Genomic DNA, 19,317 nt, shown 5'->3' with positions numbered 1-19,317 from the left:
TTTTGACAATGTTGCATTTTTTTCTGTTTATTTATGATTTCTTGATTCAAAGACCGATATAATAAAGGCTTGTAAATACAATATGATTATATTTTTGAGTGCATTGTTTTCATCTTCAAAATTTTGTCAAGAGTGAAAAGTCATACATATCTTTATGTTACTTTTATTTTGCTCTCTGATCTGCAAATCATCAGCTGTCCTGATCATATTATGTAACTTTAAGAAAATAAAAAAATAAAAAAAAGGACATTTACGGTAAGTACACATTTATATAGTATATTGAATTTGATGTGCTTTAGGTGTTAAACTTATGAGAATAAAATGCTACATTTATTTTTAATGCAGGTTGACAATGATTTCAGTAATGTGTTGTTTTCTAAATAAGTATTCAGTGTATTTTATCAATCATGTAGTCTAAATTCTATCTTCTTTTCAGATTTACTATTAAATAGTAACGGCAGCTTTCGATGAATGTGGAGTTAAAAGCAAGGGAGTAAAATAAAGATTATATTTCCCACCAAAATATAATAGCGTGGTCAGATATACTTAATTTTTCATGTGCAAATAAACCCATACCAAGAGATGTGGTTTCATATTGAAACACCCTAAATGATCCAAACATGACCATGAAAGACAAAAAAGGAAACCATAGCCAAATTTTTTAGAAAAAAAAGACTTTTAATTTTTGTCATTCGTTGAAAAAAAGCCTTATCCTCTAAAATCAACCAAGTTATCAAAAAATAGAAATTCTAAAGTCACTTTCCAACCAAGTTACAGGGTGAATAAATGTTTGACATTCAACATCTATCTCTAAATCCTCTTCCCGCTACTCTGGAATATTCTATTCGGTAATTTTTGTGTTGCTTCCAGATGCCATACATGAAACGCAGTTAAAAGCAGGCTTCCCTGAGACTATAGAGCAGTTGAACACGAGGAACATTCATGCCTCCTGGTGTATTCATTTACAAAAAGATGAGGATGAGGAGAAGAGAAGGCAGAAGACAAGACAGCAGGACCCGGCATGTCCCGAGTGGCGCGGAATTGATGTAAATCTGCTCCTGAGGTTTGCACTGGTTGCAGTCGTGGCCGCAGAAGGAGCACATTGTCATTTGGCCTCTTGCTTCTGATTCATACGTTTTAAACGTCCTTCGCCCTAAGGATGGACAGACAGAAGAATCAGTGTGGGGTGTTCTTCTTATAAAAGTTTTTTTGAAAATAACAAACTAGATGTTTAAATTTTCTCTCACTTGGCTCATAATAATCGTAGATGAGAACGGTTGCTTCACGGACTTGGGCAACTTTAAACTCCTCAACCAGGTGAACCAGGACGCACATTTCATCCAAAGTCACCTGGAAATGCAAGCATTATTCACCTGTCAGCCAGAAACGACATGCACAATGTCTTGTGAGTTTGTGCAACGCTTTCCCACAGAAACTCACAGAGTCCAGGTACAGGATTACTTTCCCGGCCTTGGTCTCCACTCTCTTCACAAATCCATCCAGCTGGACGCCGTCAGGCAACAGGCTAAGGCCGCTGAGCAGGCCCACCTCCATGATGGCCATCCCGGTTGCCTCCAGTCCCAGACCTTCAGATAGACTGCACAAACAAACAACTTCTACACATCACTGGGACAAGGACATTTTAATCAAGGAGTGAAATAAACCAGCTGGATAATAATAAACTATTCGTTTTGAACCAACAGACATATCTTAATTCTTGAAGCATTCTTAAAGCTGATTCCTGTATTTTAGGGAGTGACATATAGTGTATCATCATCAAGTATTCACATTAATAATAATCATGAAGATTATCAATAGTTGTAGTAGTATTAGTATCAATATTATTCATACTTATGATATATCTGAATATTAATTAAAGCGGGTCGAGTACCTTGATTTTATACATGTACCGATGTGAAGACCAGATGGAATTACATTGTTTTATTGTGTGTGAAGAATGACACTGAAAATTGCTTTTGTTTGTTGTAATTTGTCACTATTATGCGAATTTACAATGGGAACCAGATCACTTCATAGGACCTTTGTGTCGGGGGCGGGGGGGGGGGGTGGGTGATAGATCTGTATAATTTTGTATCTATGAATTGAATATTGAATATTTCAAAAATATGAATTGGAAGTCACGCTTTTTTTTCAGATACAGCACATGTCTCAAAAGGATTATTCTCAACAAATCGCGCTCTACTTCAAGAGGGTTTTTTAATTCAATACTTCTTACTTACGTATTCTTCCTTCTCATGAAAGGTCATAGATAGTAACAGCTTCATTCAAGCTAAACCTGTTACATGTAAACACGTATATGTGGGTGACCTGCTGCAGATGTACAGGTGCGCTGGACTCATTTCCGTGTCGGACAGCTCAATGTGAAGGTGAAACGCTTCCTGCTCATGGGTGTCTCTTTTACGTCTCATCAGGCCTTCACTCTCTACATTGTAAAACACATTCAGCTGCAGGAGGAAACAACACCGTCAACAAAGAACCTGGTCATGTATGTGTAGATACATAATATATAATAGGGCGGCTCAAGTACCTGAAACAGGACGAGTCCTGTGCCCTCCGTAGTTATCTTGATGTTCATATCCTCTCTTGGTACGAACTGAAACATGTAAAGATGGATAGGTTACATTTTTGCACATGATCAAAAGTCGTTTTCAGACTGCTGAGTTTGGTAGAATGCGGCCGTCTAAGCTGTATGCAACAGATGCACCTGTTGCATCTGCAGCAGCAGGTGGTTGTCCTGGTGGAGGTGGAAGGTGGCGATGGTGGTGAAAGGGTCAGTGTTGACTGTGACGCGGTGGTCATAGTTGGCTGACGTGCTCAGGGCTGCAAACGTGGACAAGCCCTGCAGAGCCACTATTGTGTCCTGAGCAGGAGCAAGAGTCAGAATCTGAATGCCTCGGCAAACGGAGAGGAAAGCATACAGAGTACTTGATACACTATGAGAACTGTGTGATGTTCGTACCTGGGTGCTTCCAAATCCTCCGTTGTGGTTTCGCTGCTGGCTGAGCCACTGCATGAGCGGGAGGCCCTCAGCGACGTGGCCCACCCTGTGGAGAGCAAGCAGGACGTAGGCCGCCATCTCGATGTCTGCAGAGCTAGGCTGCCACGAGGCTGTCAGGCCGCCACTCAGGGACGACCACATTGGCACGCCGTCTTCTCGGAGGAAGGGGGAGGGGATTATTCATCGGGTAAGTTAAAAAAAGGAAAAAAATTTAATCTTTCGTTTTTATGCTTTTGCATGTCAGGTGCCAATTTAATCAAATTCGATATATCAATTTAATGTCTGCAAAGTTGGTTGATTTTTTTTGAACAAAACCCTTTTTTTTTGTTCATGATTCTGGGTAAAATCCCCTTCATTCTATTCTGAAATCCCTTCACTGTTGTTTACATCCTTTTCCCTGCCACTTTATCTTGGTCGTATAATTACTTTGACATGGAAAAATACTGAATGGCATCAGAAGTCAGACCCGGAGTCCTAAGCAGGACCCCTGTCTTAACCTCCAGCATAAATACTGCAGATGTCGCCATGCACTTCAACCCCCTGTATTACTTGCATCGTAAATAATGGTGTAACAACATTTCAGTTGACTTGTACTTTTCAAAAACCAGCACTAAAATGTTTTTTTGTACCTATCATGTCGGCCCGTCCCAATAGTGCCACCAGGGCCTCTTCGGCAGTGGAGCTTCCATCTAGCGCGAGAGCGTAGCTGATGAGGCTGAGGCTATAGTTGCTGGTGACACCCAGGGCCACGCTGGTCTCCAGAAATGCCAGGGCTGCAGACACCTGACCATCGTATCGAGCCTGACAGGCAGAGAAATTTACATTAACAATATTGATATTTCTGGTTCGGTATAGTTATTGAAGAAGCCAGAGGTCAGTGGGTTTTTGCAGAGTAATTTGATATTGATATTGAAAACAAAAGCCAAACTGATGTTAAACTCACACATTCAATTCAAAGCCAACGGAATATTGTACATATTTCATGCTGTGTGGACATTTAGGGTTGGGAATCTAGAGACCTTACAATATGATATCATTGCTACAGTAGGTTGAATATGGAATTGCAGAAGAGTTTCTTAATGTACAGAAAAATGTGTCCAATAACAGCTGCGTGTGGCTGGAGATAGATACGAGACTTGGGTTTTGTGTTTTGGGGAAGTGAGGATATTTTAGTGTATAAATTCATCTGCTTGACGAAGGCTCTTTGTCATGCTTCACCCTGATGTTGTTGTCCTCCAGCAAGGCTATGAGGGCAAATGCCGTGAGGGAGGCGGGGCCGTCCAGGCCGCCTTGGAGGGAAGTGTGAATGACGCGGCCCGGCTCCTCGAACCTCCCATCGGGCCCCTGCTGGCGGGCCAGCCAGGCGGCCGCTCTGTCCAGCACCATGACATCGATGGCAATGAAGGGCCGCGCCTGTAGGAAACACCTGAGCACGAACGCTGACAGCCTGTAGACATGAGACTATGACAATCATCCTCAAGAAAACAGACATATATAACATAGGAGCTGACTTTGGTTGTAAAGCTAAACATAGACTTTTAGGAGTGGATTTTCTATGTGGGGTTTAAGATACCAAGTGCTTCCAGATGAGTCCCTCTCTCCAAAAGCACTGAAGGATCCATCTAATCGCTGGTAGGAGAGCTCTCGCTCGTAACCTGGTGAGATAAATTGAAATTGTGAAGTGAGCTGATCTTGAGCCGCTCTTGCATCTTGATGTGTTTGGTTTGGAAAAAACATTTACAAAAATGGAGTTTTGGGAAGAAAACTATGCAGGCTAAAATGAAACTTTTTCAGTTTTAAGCTTGCAAAATTAAAGAAAAAAAAAAACAACAATGTATATTTGATGTCAGAAGTGAGCGGTTTCAAGGCCCCTCTACCCTTCATCATGTAGTCAGTGGCTTTCTCGGTGACGGCTGGGTCAGCCTGTCCGCTCGCCATCAGATACTGCAGCACATAGATGTTTGGAGCGAAGTTGATCATGTTTTGTTCCCCACATCCATAAGGCATCTGAATGAGCGAGTCCAAGCCGCTGATGGACGGGACGAGGATGTCGCCTGCATTACCATGGAAACCAGCGTTAACACCGATGGAGCGAGCCTGGTCTGTTGCATCGTGCTTTGGTTTACAGATAATGAGAATTTAATAACACTCGGGGCTTTGTGAGAGCAAAACAGATGAATGGAAACAGTGAAAAGTGGCATTTTCCCTCTGTGTTGACCAAAACCATGCAGCAGGAATTGGAAATTGGAAAAAATTGGGAAAATTTCTGTACATGTGGCCCCGCGATGACTGGCGACCATTCCAAGGTGTAATCCGCTTCCCACTCGATGACAACTGGGATAGGCTTCAGCATCCCCCACAGCCCTGAATGCAGGACAAGTGGCAGACGATGGATGGACGGATGTTTACATACCGACAACTGATACCGAAGCTGTCCAGGTCCCCGGCACAACGTTATCTGGGAAGGAGAACGGGATTTCTCCGAAATGAGAGGACGAATCGTTGAGCAGCAGAGAAGCAGAGAATGACTGCTCGATGCCTTCACCCTGAAGAGGACAGCCAATCAGAGATGGAAACATTCTGAGTGAAAGGCAGTGCATCAGTGCCGCTTAAAAATTAATTTCAACCTTAATTTATCAAGTGGGTGAAATCCAATGGCAAATATCTTCACCTATCATGTAACTCCCCTCCATCACCATCAATTAAGTTTTATCATGATATAATTTTGTTTATTCAAACCAATATCTCATTTCAAATATGATTATTTATATAATTTCAAATGATTCAAGGCCACGTTGTGGGACATTCTTTTTAAATCAGAGGAATGTCTCCACATGGCCAAGAGGGGAAGAAGACCAATTTAATGTTTTGTATTTAAGATTCCTGACAAATATGATCTCAACACTGAAATAAAACACTTAAATATCTGGTAAACCCCAAGATTTCAGTGTTGAAATAGACATTAAGTTGTCCCAATTGCATGTTATCTAATTCCCTGCATGAGTTCCTAAGAGCACCTTGACGAGAACAGTGGCGTGGACGTGGTCAGACCCCATGGACGACATGGCTTTGACGGATATGGGAATCTTCCCGATGATCAGTGGCCTGATGGGGACGAGCACTGAGGTTGCGCTCTGACTCCCAACTGACACCTTGCGAACGCTGGGCATGGAGACCCCCTTGTTGTCCGGGAAGATGAACTCAAAGGTGTCATTATCCGCAACAATAACCATGACCTTAAACAGAGAAAGGGGGGGAACCACCCAGATTGCGTGATACAGAGAACCCAAAAGCAGCGTACTATTGAAGATATTAAAACACAAACACTCTATGAGGCTTTGATGAGGTCTTTTCAGATTACAGAATGTTGTTTTGTTTGTTTTTATGATGTTTCCCATGATGTGAAAGAAAAAAGCTGAAACCACAGCGACACTGGATTCAAGCAACCTGACACCTCCAGTAACTCACTAACCCGTGAACCACATCAGTACACAAAATGCACACAGGTCATCCGATAGCGGGCAACCATTGTGTCCTTCTGCTGGTGCACAATGAAATGCATTTGAGTCAGGGCAGGTGTTTGTGCATTGAGATGCGTGCCTGTGTAGTCCAGTTGCAAGACTCTGTGTGTGTGTGCGTGTGTGTGTGTGTGTGTGTGTGTGTGTGTGTGTGTGTGTGTGTGTGTGTGTGTGTGTGTGTGTGTGTGTGTGTGTGTGTGTGTGTGTGTATGGTTATATTTATAAAAAAGGGAAATAATGGACTGCAAAAAATAGAGGGAAAACATTCGCACACCGTGAGAAAAGTACTTAACAGAGGAGGTAAAGAAAGCTATCTAAGGTTTCACAATGTGGTTTCAGAGTTCACTTCATGAAGAAAGAGCTAAGATTCAAACTGAAAACACAAAAGGGCATTTCTACAGGTTTCAAAAAAATGGCTGGGGAGGTTTTGCTAATCCTGCTGAGAGACAAAATAACTTTGGAGAAACTGGAAGAATGAGAACAAGAAAACCCTAAACCACTTGTTTAAGAGGAAGGACAAAGCAACTGACCTGAAGGTCTTGATGCAGGTTGTTGAAGAGAATCACCTCCAGAAGGAACTCCTCCCCCCGAATAACGCAGGCTGGAAGGTTCAAGGACAGTACGAGGTCCTGGAAGACTGTGAGCTGTGGGAAGTTGACATGGCATGAATTAATACCTTCTTGAGTGTGTTACATCAGATTGGCAAAAAAAAAAACTGGTTGAGGGAAATTTTTGGATGTCAAGAGTATAAAATGAACCTTGTTACAATCAAAATATTTAAAAACAGGCAATCTAAACACTACCCATTTGGATGACATTTGAACAGTCAGCTATGAAAACACCCTCTGACTGCATTTCTACACAAAACATCAACAGGGTTTTTTTTTTAAACATCCCATGATAGAACAGTGGTGGTTGAGAGTTTGTGAACCTTTGAGAATTTTCCATTTTTTTGGACTAATGTGATGTAAAGCATTCCCTGGTTCTCAAAGAAGTCCTGAGAGTAGATAAGGAAAATCTAGTTAAACAAAATTATATTCAGTAACGTTTACCAGAAAAATTATGCAATAACTTATCTGCGACATGTGGCCAAAATACATGAACCATACTCTTGGTACATGGTGTGACCCCCCCCCCCCCCCCATGTGCAGCAACAACTGCAACTTGCATGTCAACTGAGAGGAATTTCAGCCCATCCCTCTGTACAGAACAGCTTCAACTCCTGAATGTTGGTGATTTTCCTGACATGAATTGCTTGCTTTTAGGTCTTTCCACAACATTTCGAAAATGATTAAGATCAGGACTTTGACTGGCCATTCTAGAGCATTTACTTTACTCTCCCTTAACCATTCTTTGCTTCAGAATTGTTGTCTTACTACATGGGCCGACATCTTTTACATTTTCCAGTGGAATTCTCTGATGCCGTTCAGAATTCATTGTTCCATCAATGATGGCGAGTTGTCCAGACTCCACAACCACAACACTCCAACCACCATGATTCACAAATTGGATAAGGTTCTGATACTGGAATGCAGTTTATTTTTCTCCAAATGCAATACTTATCATCGAAGCCAAAAAGTTCTATTTTGCTTTCATCCATCCACAAAACATTCCTCAAGTATCCTTCTGATAGTCCACGTGATCTTTGGCAAACTCTAGATGAACAATGTTCAGGGGGTACCCTGGGGGTCCTGTGTGAGCCCTCGTTATCTTTGTCGGTCAGCCACTTCTGGGTAGGGTAATATTTGTGCAGAATCTGAGCAACTGTGGCTTGGTGGAGTCTGAATTCTTTTGAGACTTTTTAGCCTTTCTTTGTAACCTTTACCAGCTTGCCTGTGTGAGTAGACTTCACTAAAGTAGGCTTCAATAAAACAGGGTCTCCAAGGATTTTCTTGATATTCTTTTAGTAGTTTTGAAATCAGAAGATGTTTTAGCTTGCATTCATGGAAAAATATATGAAATTTTCAAGCGCTCACAGACTTTCAAGCACCATTGGAGGGGTCACCGGAGGGGACATCGGTACCTCTGCAGGCTTCTGGCAGAAGACCAGGCCCAGGTTTTCAGACACAGCAAAAGCAGTTGCCGTCCAGGTTGTGATGGCGTCCGGTACGATTGCACTAATTTCCACTGTGTCAGCTTCACTGGAGGGACATTTGGGGAGCTCAAGAAAGAGATTTCACATGTATACGAAAGGACATTTTGATTCTTTGTTTATATTCTCTCAGAGGAACTAGCATGTTATTCCATCATAGGCGATTGCAGTCAGTTCATATTTCTACGTCACCAGATTGCTGTTTTGAAAACTTTGTGAACATAATAAGAAAAACAGGGGTTGATGTCAAAGAGCTGGAAACAGCGTGAGCAGGACAAGCGAAAAATCCTTTGACCTCCTGTTGGTGTTGATTTTTACAAATTTCATCCTATAGTGGTGGAGAATTTTCCAAAGGTTTCAAGATAAAATTGAGAGAAGGAAAATATGAGTATCAATTGTTTCAATGGTATGATTTTTACTGGAAAATCAACAAAACAAAACAGTTGAAGATATTAGTAATAATTTCGTGATGTTTTGTAAGCGTGTTTGGCAAAAGAAATTTATATCTGATCATTGACATTACAGTTGAATTTTGAAAATCCTCCTACAGCCTTTGCAGCTCTTGGGAGTGAATGTGTCTCAACCCTCATTTTAGGAACACTTAACTTCTCAATACAAGTAATATTTTGCACATTGCCACTGATGGGCCACTTGGAAATAACCTTTAAACTCCTGGACCAGGTCCCTTCACACATCCAAGGCTGACCTTTTCTCGAGTCGTGATGACTTTGGAAATAAATCTATAACTAGTTTACAGAGGGACTCTGTTCTTGGATTTCTGAAATTTTGCCCGACACACATGGTCTCTGTGGGATCACCGTATTGGTTGCTGTTTGTGTTACTTCACCCCGTGTCTGCCGCACTCCAAATCCACGTCTCGGGGAAATTCCAGTGCGACTCAGATCCTTCCTCCATATTTACACTGCCTGGCCTGTTTTGAGTTGGATTCTTCTCCACTGCGGTGGAAGAATATGGACAGGATATACATTATCATCGGGTAGTTTTGATGGATACACTACATGACCACAGTACCAATCCTTCAATTAACATTGCCTTCTTTAAACTTACGATACTCCGGTTTGGGCAGGTGGTTCATCATGGGTAATATGGCATCGGTCAGCGGTATTAGGTTACATAACTGGACAGAAACATGGCAGACATGACTCTTATTTTACTCTGTTCAACTGGAACTATGGCCTGGGACTCATAACTTAATTTACTTAGCAGTCCTGGCCATGTCTAAGGAAACAGGTTGGATTTACATTAGACAAGGTTAAGACCTTAAGCAAAAGTTGGTCAAGAAAAAGGTTTTCACATATTAGATAAAGCTCTCCAATGGGCCTTAAGTTTCGTTACATTTGAGAGACATTTAGCTGAATATCATTGAGTTGTGGAGCTTTAATGACACAGTCTTGGGCTTGGGTACAAATGACTCCACGAAGTAGTAAAGGATGACAACCTAATGCAGGCATGGCAATGTCAAACCTTGAAAATGGAATACGGATCTCCCAATCCAGGCCAATCAAAGTAGTCTGCGCCAAGCTTGTCCAAATTCATCATCTCCTCCTTCATCTGTGAAAGCAACACCTGCATTGTCATGGCTGCTACTATTTCAGCCAACAAAGACGGACAGAACATCCTGGAACAACCAGAGAATAGTTATTGTCCAAAACCTGTTTGACAGACTCGCAATAAAACCATTCATGGAGTCCCTATGAAGACACACAGACGTGGGCGCGGCAGACCAGGTTACATTTTGTAACCATAGAAGACCTCTTCCAGAACAAATATGGGCGTGAGAGCTTATGACTGGAAATTACTGCTGTATAAGACCCTGGAGACTTTTGAAAGACTCCTGTATTTGCTGATCAGAACACTAACCACAGGGTGTGTTACATATTCAGCAGTTATCTTAACAAAAATCTTGGGGGTTGATTGTTGACATTTTTTTTGGCTCTTTTTTTTCTTATACCAAGTCGCAGGTTATAATCACAGAAGGGGTCAGTAGCGGAAGACTGAGATTTAATTAAAAAAAACACCAGGTCATTCAAAATTACAAATCTCAAGATCCATCAGGTCAGATGCTGTGGATTAATGTTTTTGAGCCATGGCCTCTGGGAACGTCAGTTGATAAAATGGAGCATTGAGAGCAAAAAAGCCTAACTCTCTGTCCTGTGCTGTGGTGCAGGTGAAAAACACAACATGGCTTCAGTCCTGGAGGTTCGCTTGTTTCCACTAGGCCATGTTCTAAGGAGATTGATGTTTAAAGTTGGGGTTAATCTTGTACTCTGACCATTTTGTATATTTTTGTATGTTTCTCCACACTCAGACCGTCAAGGTCAGGGTGATCTGGATCTATCAGACAGATCAAAAGGTTTCGCAGGCTCCTGTGAACAGTTGAGTCTTCTAAATTAACCTGATTGTCTTATTTCTGTTTCTGTGTTAGAATGATGCAGCTATATATAGTAATTGAAATCACACATTTCATACAGAAATGATTCACTCAAGTGAAGCTGTTGTTCTCACCATCTCCTCTGTGACATCATTCCGAGAACCCTTCATTCGCGCTGACTCGCTAACCACCAAGATTCCGACCATGGATGATGGCTCCGGCGCCGACACCCTCAGTGTGACCTTGTCGCCGGGCTTCTTCGTAGTTTCACTCCAGCTCAGATACACCTGTCAGTTACAGACCAGTGAGTCGTACGCACTAACAGTGCACCAGCAGTATGTTCACACCACACAGTCCAAGCAAGGTTCGGGTTTTTCTTGACCCGTCCACAATTTGGTTTTTGTGAATGCACCAAAGATATCCGTCTTGGCCCTGTCACAGCCACATGCTTTGTTTTTGTGCTCGACGCATATTGGTTTGATAAATTGTGTTTCACGTCAAACTGAGACATCTGAAGGTCCAAACTAAGGGGAATGCAACATCAGTTGTACTTTTCTTTGTTGTATAGTCTGGTAACATGAAGTCTGGAGAGTGTTTAAGTTTTCATAGATTTGATGTGGTCTTTCTAGAACAATCCTGCCATTGTAAACTACGATACTAAAACAAGTCATATGGGACTGTGACTTGACAGGAAATCCAGCTTTTTATTAAATCAGCAACAGGGTGTACCTTTGTCCGTTTAACACAAGCTCAGTGCCACTAGAACATTTTTTCATCTGACAGATGACCAGTAACATCTGACAGTAGTAAAACAAGTTAAATCATACCATGTGTCTATGGTTACCAAGAGTACACTGACAAAACACAAGCGCTTCATTGGACCCTTCCCCGGCTCTATGATGAAACAACAACTTGAATTTGGTTGATCAAGTTAATCCATTGAAATGAAAAACAGAATGTAACAAAGGACAACTGAGCGTCTGTGTGATTACTTTTTTTTTTTCAAAAAAACAGCGAACATCTGAGTCACCTCGTTTTTTGTAGAATGGATCACAGGCAACAGAATACTGTCATTGATGATTTCTCCGTTTTCATGCACGAAGAAGACAACAATGCAGACGATGGGAGCCCAGTTTGGTTTTGGCATCAAGAGGAGGTCACCATAGGCCCTGCCGGCAAAAACGATCTGCCCCCTGGACTTCACCTTCACAGTGACAAAAACAGACCAAATGAGTCTGAGAGATCATATCTAAATGGCAGATCTGTCCCAATATGAATTTGTCCCAGAACACCGAAGATGTTTCTACAGCCAGCTGGTTTCCAATGAACCTAAACTTGAGGTTCTCTTGCACTGGTTCTTGCACTGTTTTCATTTTGACGTGTACTGTGCTCTTACTTTTGTTCTCTAATTTAAGTACTTGTCCTGAAATCTCATTTTTCGCTTGTGTTGTAATTTTGATGGTGTGAGTTTTCTCTGCCGTTCTGTCCAGATGCTTTGAGTAAGTATTTTGAGAGAAATGCAAAAAATTGTAACTTTTCTATTTCAATTTAGAAGCCATAGAGTTGAAGACACATTTATCTTTCCTTTGGATATGCTCAAAAGGAAGAAAAACACAGACATTTGCTGGCCACAATAGGGAGAGACATACGCAACCACAAAGTGAGAGAGACAGTCAAGACACAACAAAGGCCAAAAAAGCCAAATTTAATGTAATAATCAATAATCATGTACCTACCACATAATGAAACCAGGTAAGTGGAAAATTCCTCCCTATTTTAAGCCTGAGAGGTGAACCAACCTGTGGGGAAATAAAAGAGGACTTCCAGGAGGGCGACATTACTCAAGCATGTCGTTATCTCCCTTATTTGGACCAAAATACTTCAGCCATTCATAGGAGATTTCCTTTCCTGCAAGAATACACTTTGCAGGTTGTGAGAAATGACATTTACCTCTGCAGGTTCCAAGGGTTTGAGGATCTGCAAGTAGGAGTGTGTGTGTGACGTGTAGCCTCTGTAGCACTGTAGAGTGTTTTGGCTGTCCTCGAAAGAGACCTGAAAAAGAAGTGCTGTTGAAAAATAAAGTTTGAACTTTTTTCCCCTTCTACTTTTCATTGTTTACTGTTGAGTGAGAAATTTAGAAAGGTTCCCAAATGGCAATTTCCACTTTCCATCATTTTAGCTTGATTTAGGAATTAATGCTTGCAGCTATTTGACTAAATCCACATGGGTACATAAAGTGAACATGGGTACATGAAGTCAACATAAAGTGAATATAAATGGAGTTGCTATTTAAATGGAATTGAGATTAAAAACTTTAAAAAAAATTAAAAAAAACCTAACAACAAAAAAAAACAAAACAAAACAAATGGTAGACATGACTCCATGTTGTCCCTCTATGCGGATGATACTCTGACTAACATTTAGTTCATCAAAATGAGTTCAAATATATTGAGATGAAGAAGACCAGTTTGCATGCTTCCACTTTCTACCTAACTTCTTTTAGATTTCTTACATCAATAGTGAGAGTTGCGGTATCTTTCAGGATCTGGACGTGGATAGGTATCACGCCATCTGCTGGGACAGGAAACTCCATATCTTGGGTATCCATTTTTTCTGGACTGTAAGAACTGAGGGGGTCTGTTGGGAAAGCATTCGACATGTTCCATTGCCGAAGGATGATTGTCTCTCCGATGTCCTCCTGCCAGTTCCATGGACTTTGTTTCTGCTGCATCACTGACACTTTAACTGTCTTTGTTTGATCCTCTGGTGTCAATGGCTGCCCGTTGTATGTGGATAATTTCAACTGCAATATAAGAAATATGTCAGAACAACGTCTTCAGAAGGACATAATCAGGTTGAGGACAAGGTTGATAAACTACTGTGCAACGACTAAAAGGACTTTGTGTTTCAGCATGTGGGGAAAGTAAGTAAATAAATAAATAAAAAGTGTCTCCTAAAAAAAACTTGTAATTGCTTGCATCTTGCCCCCTTTATGTTATATCGAAAGAGTTTTTTTTAATAGCTAGACTGTTTGAGGTAGTCTCCCCTACACTGTATGATTTAGAAAGGAAGTTTCTTGTCTTACCATGGCAGTGAAGTCCAACTCAGGCCTCAGTATTCGTGGATAGCTGGTAAAGTAAATGTTATATCTGTATTTTGCCAAATACACATTGGCTGTGCTTTTGTATGCAAGACCTGAAACATGGATGAAGAAAATTAAAGCAATGTCAGGTTCAACCCTCTGTAGCATCAGTTTAGATTTCAAAATCTTGATTGCGCCCTAAGGGGTTTTCAGATTCCAGCTATCGCTTACCTTCCCTGTGCGTAAATGATTTATTGCTGGATTCGATTCAGTCTTGCTTGTAAGGATGTTTGTTCATTTAGGCTTTTCCCTGGGCTTATTCTCAGGCAATCCCTTTCAGAATTTACACAATTTATAGCACCTTTTTCACATAATATACTTTATAATTTTTGAAGCTATTTCTTTCAACCTGTAGGTATTTTGTGATGCTTCAGTTTTATTTGGTAATTTCATCCTGATTTTCTGGTCTTTGTTGAACATTTTTATAATTGTTGATTGTTGTAATAATTGTTGATTTTTAGTCATCTTTTCTCATTTTTCACAGATTTTTTTTCCCCTGCCAAATTTGCTGTTGATTTCTTTTGGGCAATGTCTTAGCATCTTACGTAATTTTCTCAGATTTTAAATTGTTTTAAAGGATCTTAAAGACTCCTGGCTGAATTCTAGGTGACTTCCTGATCTGTACTCAATGTAGTCACTGCAAACAACCAAATGAAAAATAATATAAATGTTTAAAAGACAATTAACGAAGAAACTGACCCCCACAAATTAAAGCTGAAACCCTTTTTAATTTCTAGTCATTTTGCCCCTTGGACAGTCTACCTGTCAAAGCTTCAGTTACGTGAGCAGTGATGGTGACACATTCTTCATCCATATATCTGTCGGAGAAAACCATTCTATTCATTTGATGGAGCTCAGGAACCTCAAACTTGAAGTCGACTTCACCGTCGATCTGGAGCAAACAAGCACAGGATCCATGTTTCACAGTAAAGCTCTTTTCATGTCCTTCACTGATCAACATAGAGCCAACCGGCTTTCTGATGGCAGCCATGTTTGTACTTCGAACATAGTGACACGCTATTTTCCTCTTCGCTTCTTCAGCAGTTGACATGATGCTAAGTTCAGGTAGAATCTCTTGAACGCACCTTTTTGTGTTCTGCGTAGGTGTCTTCGATTCCGTGATACCGATGAACGAATGTTAAATTGACGTACCCTTCGACATGTTTTCCGTGCATGTACCTGAGGAGGACATAAGAGAGGACTAAACCTGAGGCTGACGACTCGACTAGTTATGATACAAACATGTTCGCGAGTGTTGCTCTCACTCTGCGGTGACAGAGCCCCACAGAGTTTCCTCCCGAAATATGACCTTTGGCACTTTAATGGCAACCATGTACTTTGGCATCACTGCAACACACATACACAAAACACAAGGATTTACAGCGTGTTCTTATATTGAAAATAATTTTTCTTGTTTATTGCTTTTTTAATCTAGTTGGCTAAGAAATGTTGTTCAAATAAATAAATGACACACAGGTCCAACAGTGGCTTTTGTTATTTAAGGCAACTTATTTTGCCGTGTATATTAAGGTGAGGGAGGATCAACTTACTGTATTGAGACACATTGAAACATTTCTCGGTGGAAATGTCCTGGAATTTAAAGAAAGGGTAATTAATTAACTTGAAAGGTTCGATTTTGATTTTATCGTGGATGTAAGCTTGACATTACAGTTGGTAACTTTTCTATGTACGACACTTGTTTGTTATGATACATGGAGATGTTGAGACTTTTCACATCATTAGAATAAAGATATAACACAATACATATGAAGAATGACGTGAAATGCTGGATAGTTCATGCAAATTAAAATATGAAAATACAGTTTTAAGAAAATGCACAGAAAGCGTTATACACAGAATACTCACGTCAAAGATGACCACCACAGTCCACTGACCAAGCGGTGGGTTCTCAGACAGCTGGAACTCTTTGGAAATTATCCAAAGGGAGGCATCCGCGGACTTCCACTGTCTGAGCACGGTTCCCCTGGGATCCTGCACAAGTGAGAGAACAGCTATTTTTCCATCGCAGATATTTCTTTGACACAGTAATAGATCTTTGCTGTAAAAACAGGCCACTCTCTGCTGCATGACAGTTACTTACTCGAGGTGAATGTATAGAATATGAATAATGAATTGAATTTGTAAGCAAAAAAAAAATGTATTTTGAACAATGTCTTTGTAATAGCTACCAATGTAATACTTATTTTTAAAGGGGTTTCTGCCATTTACCCCTGGCTGTGATTTTGTTAATCATTAGGTGAACTGTGAATTGATGAAAACAATGTGATAATTGATTAAAGAATCGGCAAACAAAAACAAGGATGGGGTGTCATAAAACTACATCACAATTTTTCCATAACACAGAATTTCGCTTATCCAATTACTGTAAAAATCTCAATATATTGTCCTAGAATACATAGATACCAGGCTCAGTATAAACAGGAGGACGGAATATCACCTTGACGTAGATGTCAGCTGGGCTCATATTTGGCTTGCCATCGGGCCGGAATGAGACGGTCCGGATTTTAACCCACTGCCCGGGCAGGTAGTTTTTTTTGTCCATCTGGATGAAGGTGGTGACGCCTCCGGGGATGAAGTTTAGGTACGTTGAGTTGAAAAAAACCTCCCTGCTCCCCAGGTAACCTTTGACCTCCAGCATGTAAGGATGCCAGAAGCTGGACTCCGTTACATTTATCTGCAAGAGTGCATTGTGAATTTATTATTTGTCATTTGTAAATAACACTTTGTAAAATGGAAAAATAAATTAATATACAAGGTATTTGTATGGGTATGCAAGATAAGAAATAAAATGAGAAATTAAATAAAAATGGTCACCAGTTGATTGTTTATGGTAATTATCACACATGTATGGTTTAAATGAAAGGCTAAACATTAAACAAGTTCAAAAAGGAACATTTTAAAAAGACTTAGTCATAAATGAAAAAAAAAGAAAAAAAGAAATTCAGTCCTGGAAAGGATCAAATGAGTAGTGACTTGTTACATGCGAAGCTGAAAATGATACACCAACTTTTTAATCCAAATAAAATAAAGCACAATCCAGACTTTCATGATACTTACAGGCGGGAAAGTCAGCTGACCAGTTGCATCTTTAATCAGAGAAATTGATATAAGGGTTGAATTATTTAATACTAATAGTATTTCAGTTCATATATGCTGTTTAGGAGAGTCAGAAGTTTCACCTGCTGGTATCCTCTCTGTCACAGATGCCAAGCTATGGTTGTTGTGAATAATTCGAGCCTTTAGAGTGACCGTGGCGATATTCCTCACGCTAACCGACACGGATAGGGGGACGCCAGGCAGGACCTCTCCGGGAACCAGCACCAGGTAGAAGGGCTTCATATCCCGGCTGGAGAATTAGAACAACACAAACATACTGAGCAGGTTAAGCAGAGCAGCACAGCGCCCTTTCAGACCCATGGATGAATTCTCTGATTTAAAAAATAAATTTAATTAATTAAATGGTAACTCCAGCATTAGAATTCCCTTAATTGCCCAAAGTTAATATGTTAAATTTGACATAAAATTGTATAAATACAATGAAGACCAATCCCAAAAACTGGTAATTAACAATAAAACTTTTACGAAATCATCAGAAGTACCTGGAGAAAAGAAAAAAAAACGTAAAATACTGAATGATTCTAATAATAAAATCTAAAAGTCACTAAAACCAAACGGAAGATTTTTCAAGAAGGACAGCAAGCACTCACCAAAAATCAAGCAGCAAATTGCTTATAGATCAGCAAGGAGAAATAAATCGTAAAGAAATCAACTAGCGGCTCGTTGTGCAAAAAATGTCAATAGTTTACACTTAACTTAACTTACATAAATGATAGAAGACCATATGACTGAGACACATACTTGACCTATATATATTCTTGCTATGTGTAAAATATCCCAGACTACAAGTGTGAATGTGAAAATGTTGACAATAACAAAAAAGGATTATTTAACGGTGTGAGTATGTAAAAAAGGCAGTGTCCTGTGGCATCTACCTGTCAGAGGTTTGCTGGGCAGCGGTAAACGTGATCAGCCCAAAGAGGATCCACACCTGAAGACCCTCCATCTCAAAATGAGCTGAGATGCATCCACTTGTTGCTCAGGGCAGGAAGGAGGTCTCTTAAGAACTATGGACCCCACCCAACACATCCCCCTGTGATGAATGAGCCTGGGTTGGTTTACGCAACAAACTCGCCCCTGGAAGATCCTTTCATTTGAAGGAGGAATCAAATGTGACAAATTCCACGAGTCATTTACTTACTGCATAACTGTGATTCTATGAAGTAATCCAAAAGAAGCAATAGAAAATGCATTGAAGCCGCTGAAGGCTACAGGGGAATTGTAAATTGAAAATGGGGCCAACTGGAAATTTGCATTGCTCTTTTTATCAAATTTTACCATAACTAATATACACGAAAATGTCCCTACTGAGACGTCATTACACAAAAATTTATATCACTCAAGAAGTTGTTTGTTTTTGAAAATTAGCAAGTTATTTTACTGTCCCTTCAGGGGTCGCCACAGCGAATTAACCTTTTCCATCTAACCCTATCCTCTGTATCCTCCTTTCTCACAGCCGTAAAACATTTATAAAAGTGAGGGGAATATACGTTGAACATTGATTAATTAGAGAAGAACTAAATACACAACTTATCATTATTGTTGTTGTTGTTGTGACTCTCACTGCTGTTAGTGTTATCATAACACTTACTTCAACTGCACAAGGCTAGCAAGTGGTCAGGCTAGGCTAATGTTAATGTGGCGGATGACTTGATGATAAAAAGATAGCATCGGCTCCCCCCCCTCCATTTAAATGTTTTCTTTACACATTTTTATCAGAATATCAATACTGAAAATCTTAGTTACAGGGGAAAGGTGTTAATAGATGTTAACAAATGTGTCCTTTCATCAAAGCTAATACATAGCAAAGCCGTGCTAGACTTGACTAAAAGGTGCTACACTATGTCTAACATAAGGCTGACAAGAAATATTGTGTATCATTTGGTTTACACGGCAATTGATACCTTAATTTAAAACAATCGAACGCAATTTCACTTGTAGGATAATGATCAAATTGCTGAGACCAGAGTCAACGTAATACCTCCATATCAGCAGGGGGCGCTACCAGCCGATTTA

General features: G+C 40.3%; 1 protein-coding gene across 1 annotated transcript; it reads right to left on the bottom strand.

The window, feature by feature from the left end:
• Window positions 1-102: 102 nt before the first annotated feature.
• Window positions 103-17,523, bottom strand: cd109 (CD109 molecule). The gene is made up of 32 exons (XM_086143018.1): window positions 17,364-17,523; window positions 17,242-17,270; window positions 16,622-16,858; window positions 16,030-16,155; window positions 15,714-15,753; window positions 15,429-15,510; window positions 15,249-15,342; window positions 14,926-15,055; window positions 14,107-14,216; window positions 13,756-13,824; window positions 12,972-13,073; window positions 12,758-12,820; window positions 12,052-12,225; window positions 11,156-11,308; window positions 10,115-10,201; window positions 9,698-9,767; window positions 9,477-9,585; window positions 8,561-8,678; window positions 7,068-7,181; window positions 6,037-6,255; window positions 5,433-5,565; window positions 4,897-5,073; window positions 4,593-4,674; window positions 4,238-4,466; window positions 3,649-3,820; window positions 2,981-3,171; window positions 2,726-2,881; window positions 2,549-2,614; window positions 2,329-2,465; window positions 1,441-1,597; window positions 1,248-1,350; window positions 103-1,153 (listed from the first exon to the last, which is right to left on the bottom strand). The coding sequence occupies exons 1-32, from the start codon at window positions 17,521-17,523 to the stop codon at window positions 963-965; spliced, it is 4,080 nt and encodes a 1,359-aa protein (XP_085999144.1). The 3' UTR covers window positions 103-962.
• Between the last annotated feature and the right edge of the window lie 1,794 nt (window positions 17,524-19,317).

The sequence above is a fragment of the Fistularia commersonii genome, chromosome 36 (genome assembly GCF_037954325.1).
Source record: "Fistularia commersonii isolate RoL2024-O1a breed Wild chromosome 36, RoL_Fcom_v1.0, whole genome shotgun sequence".
Classification (NCBI taxonomy): domain Eukaryota; kingdom Metazoa; phylum Chordata; class Actinopteri; order Syngnathiformes; family Fistulariidae; genus Fistularia; species Fistularia commersonii.
Note: the sequence above shows the minus strand (reverse complement) of the source record. Positions and strands in the feature narration are given on the sequence as shown.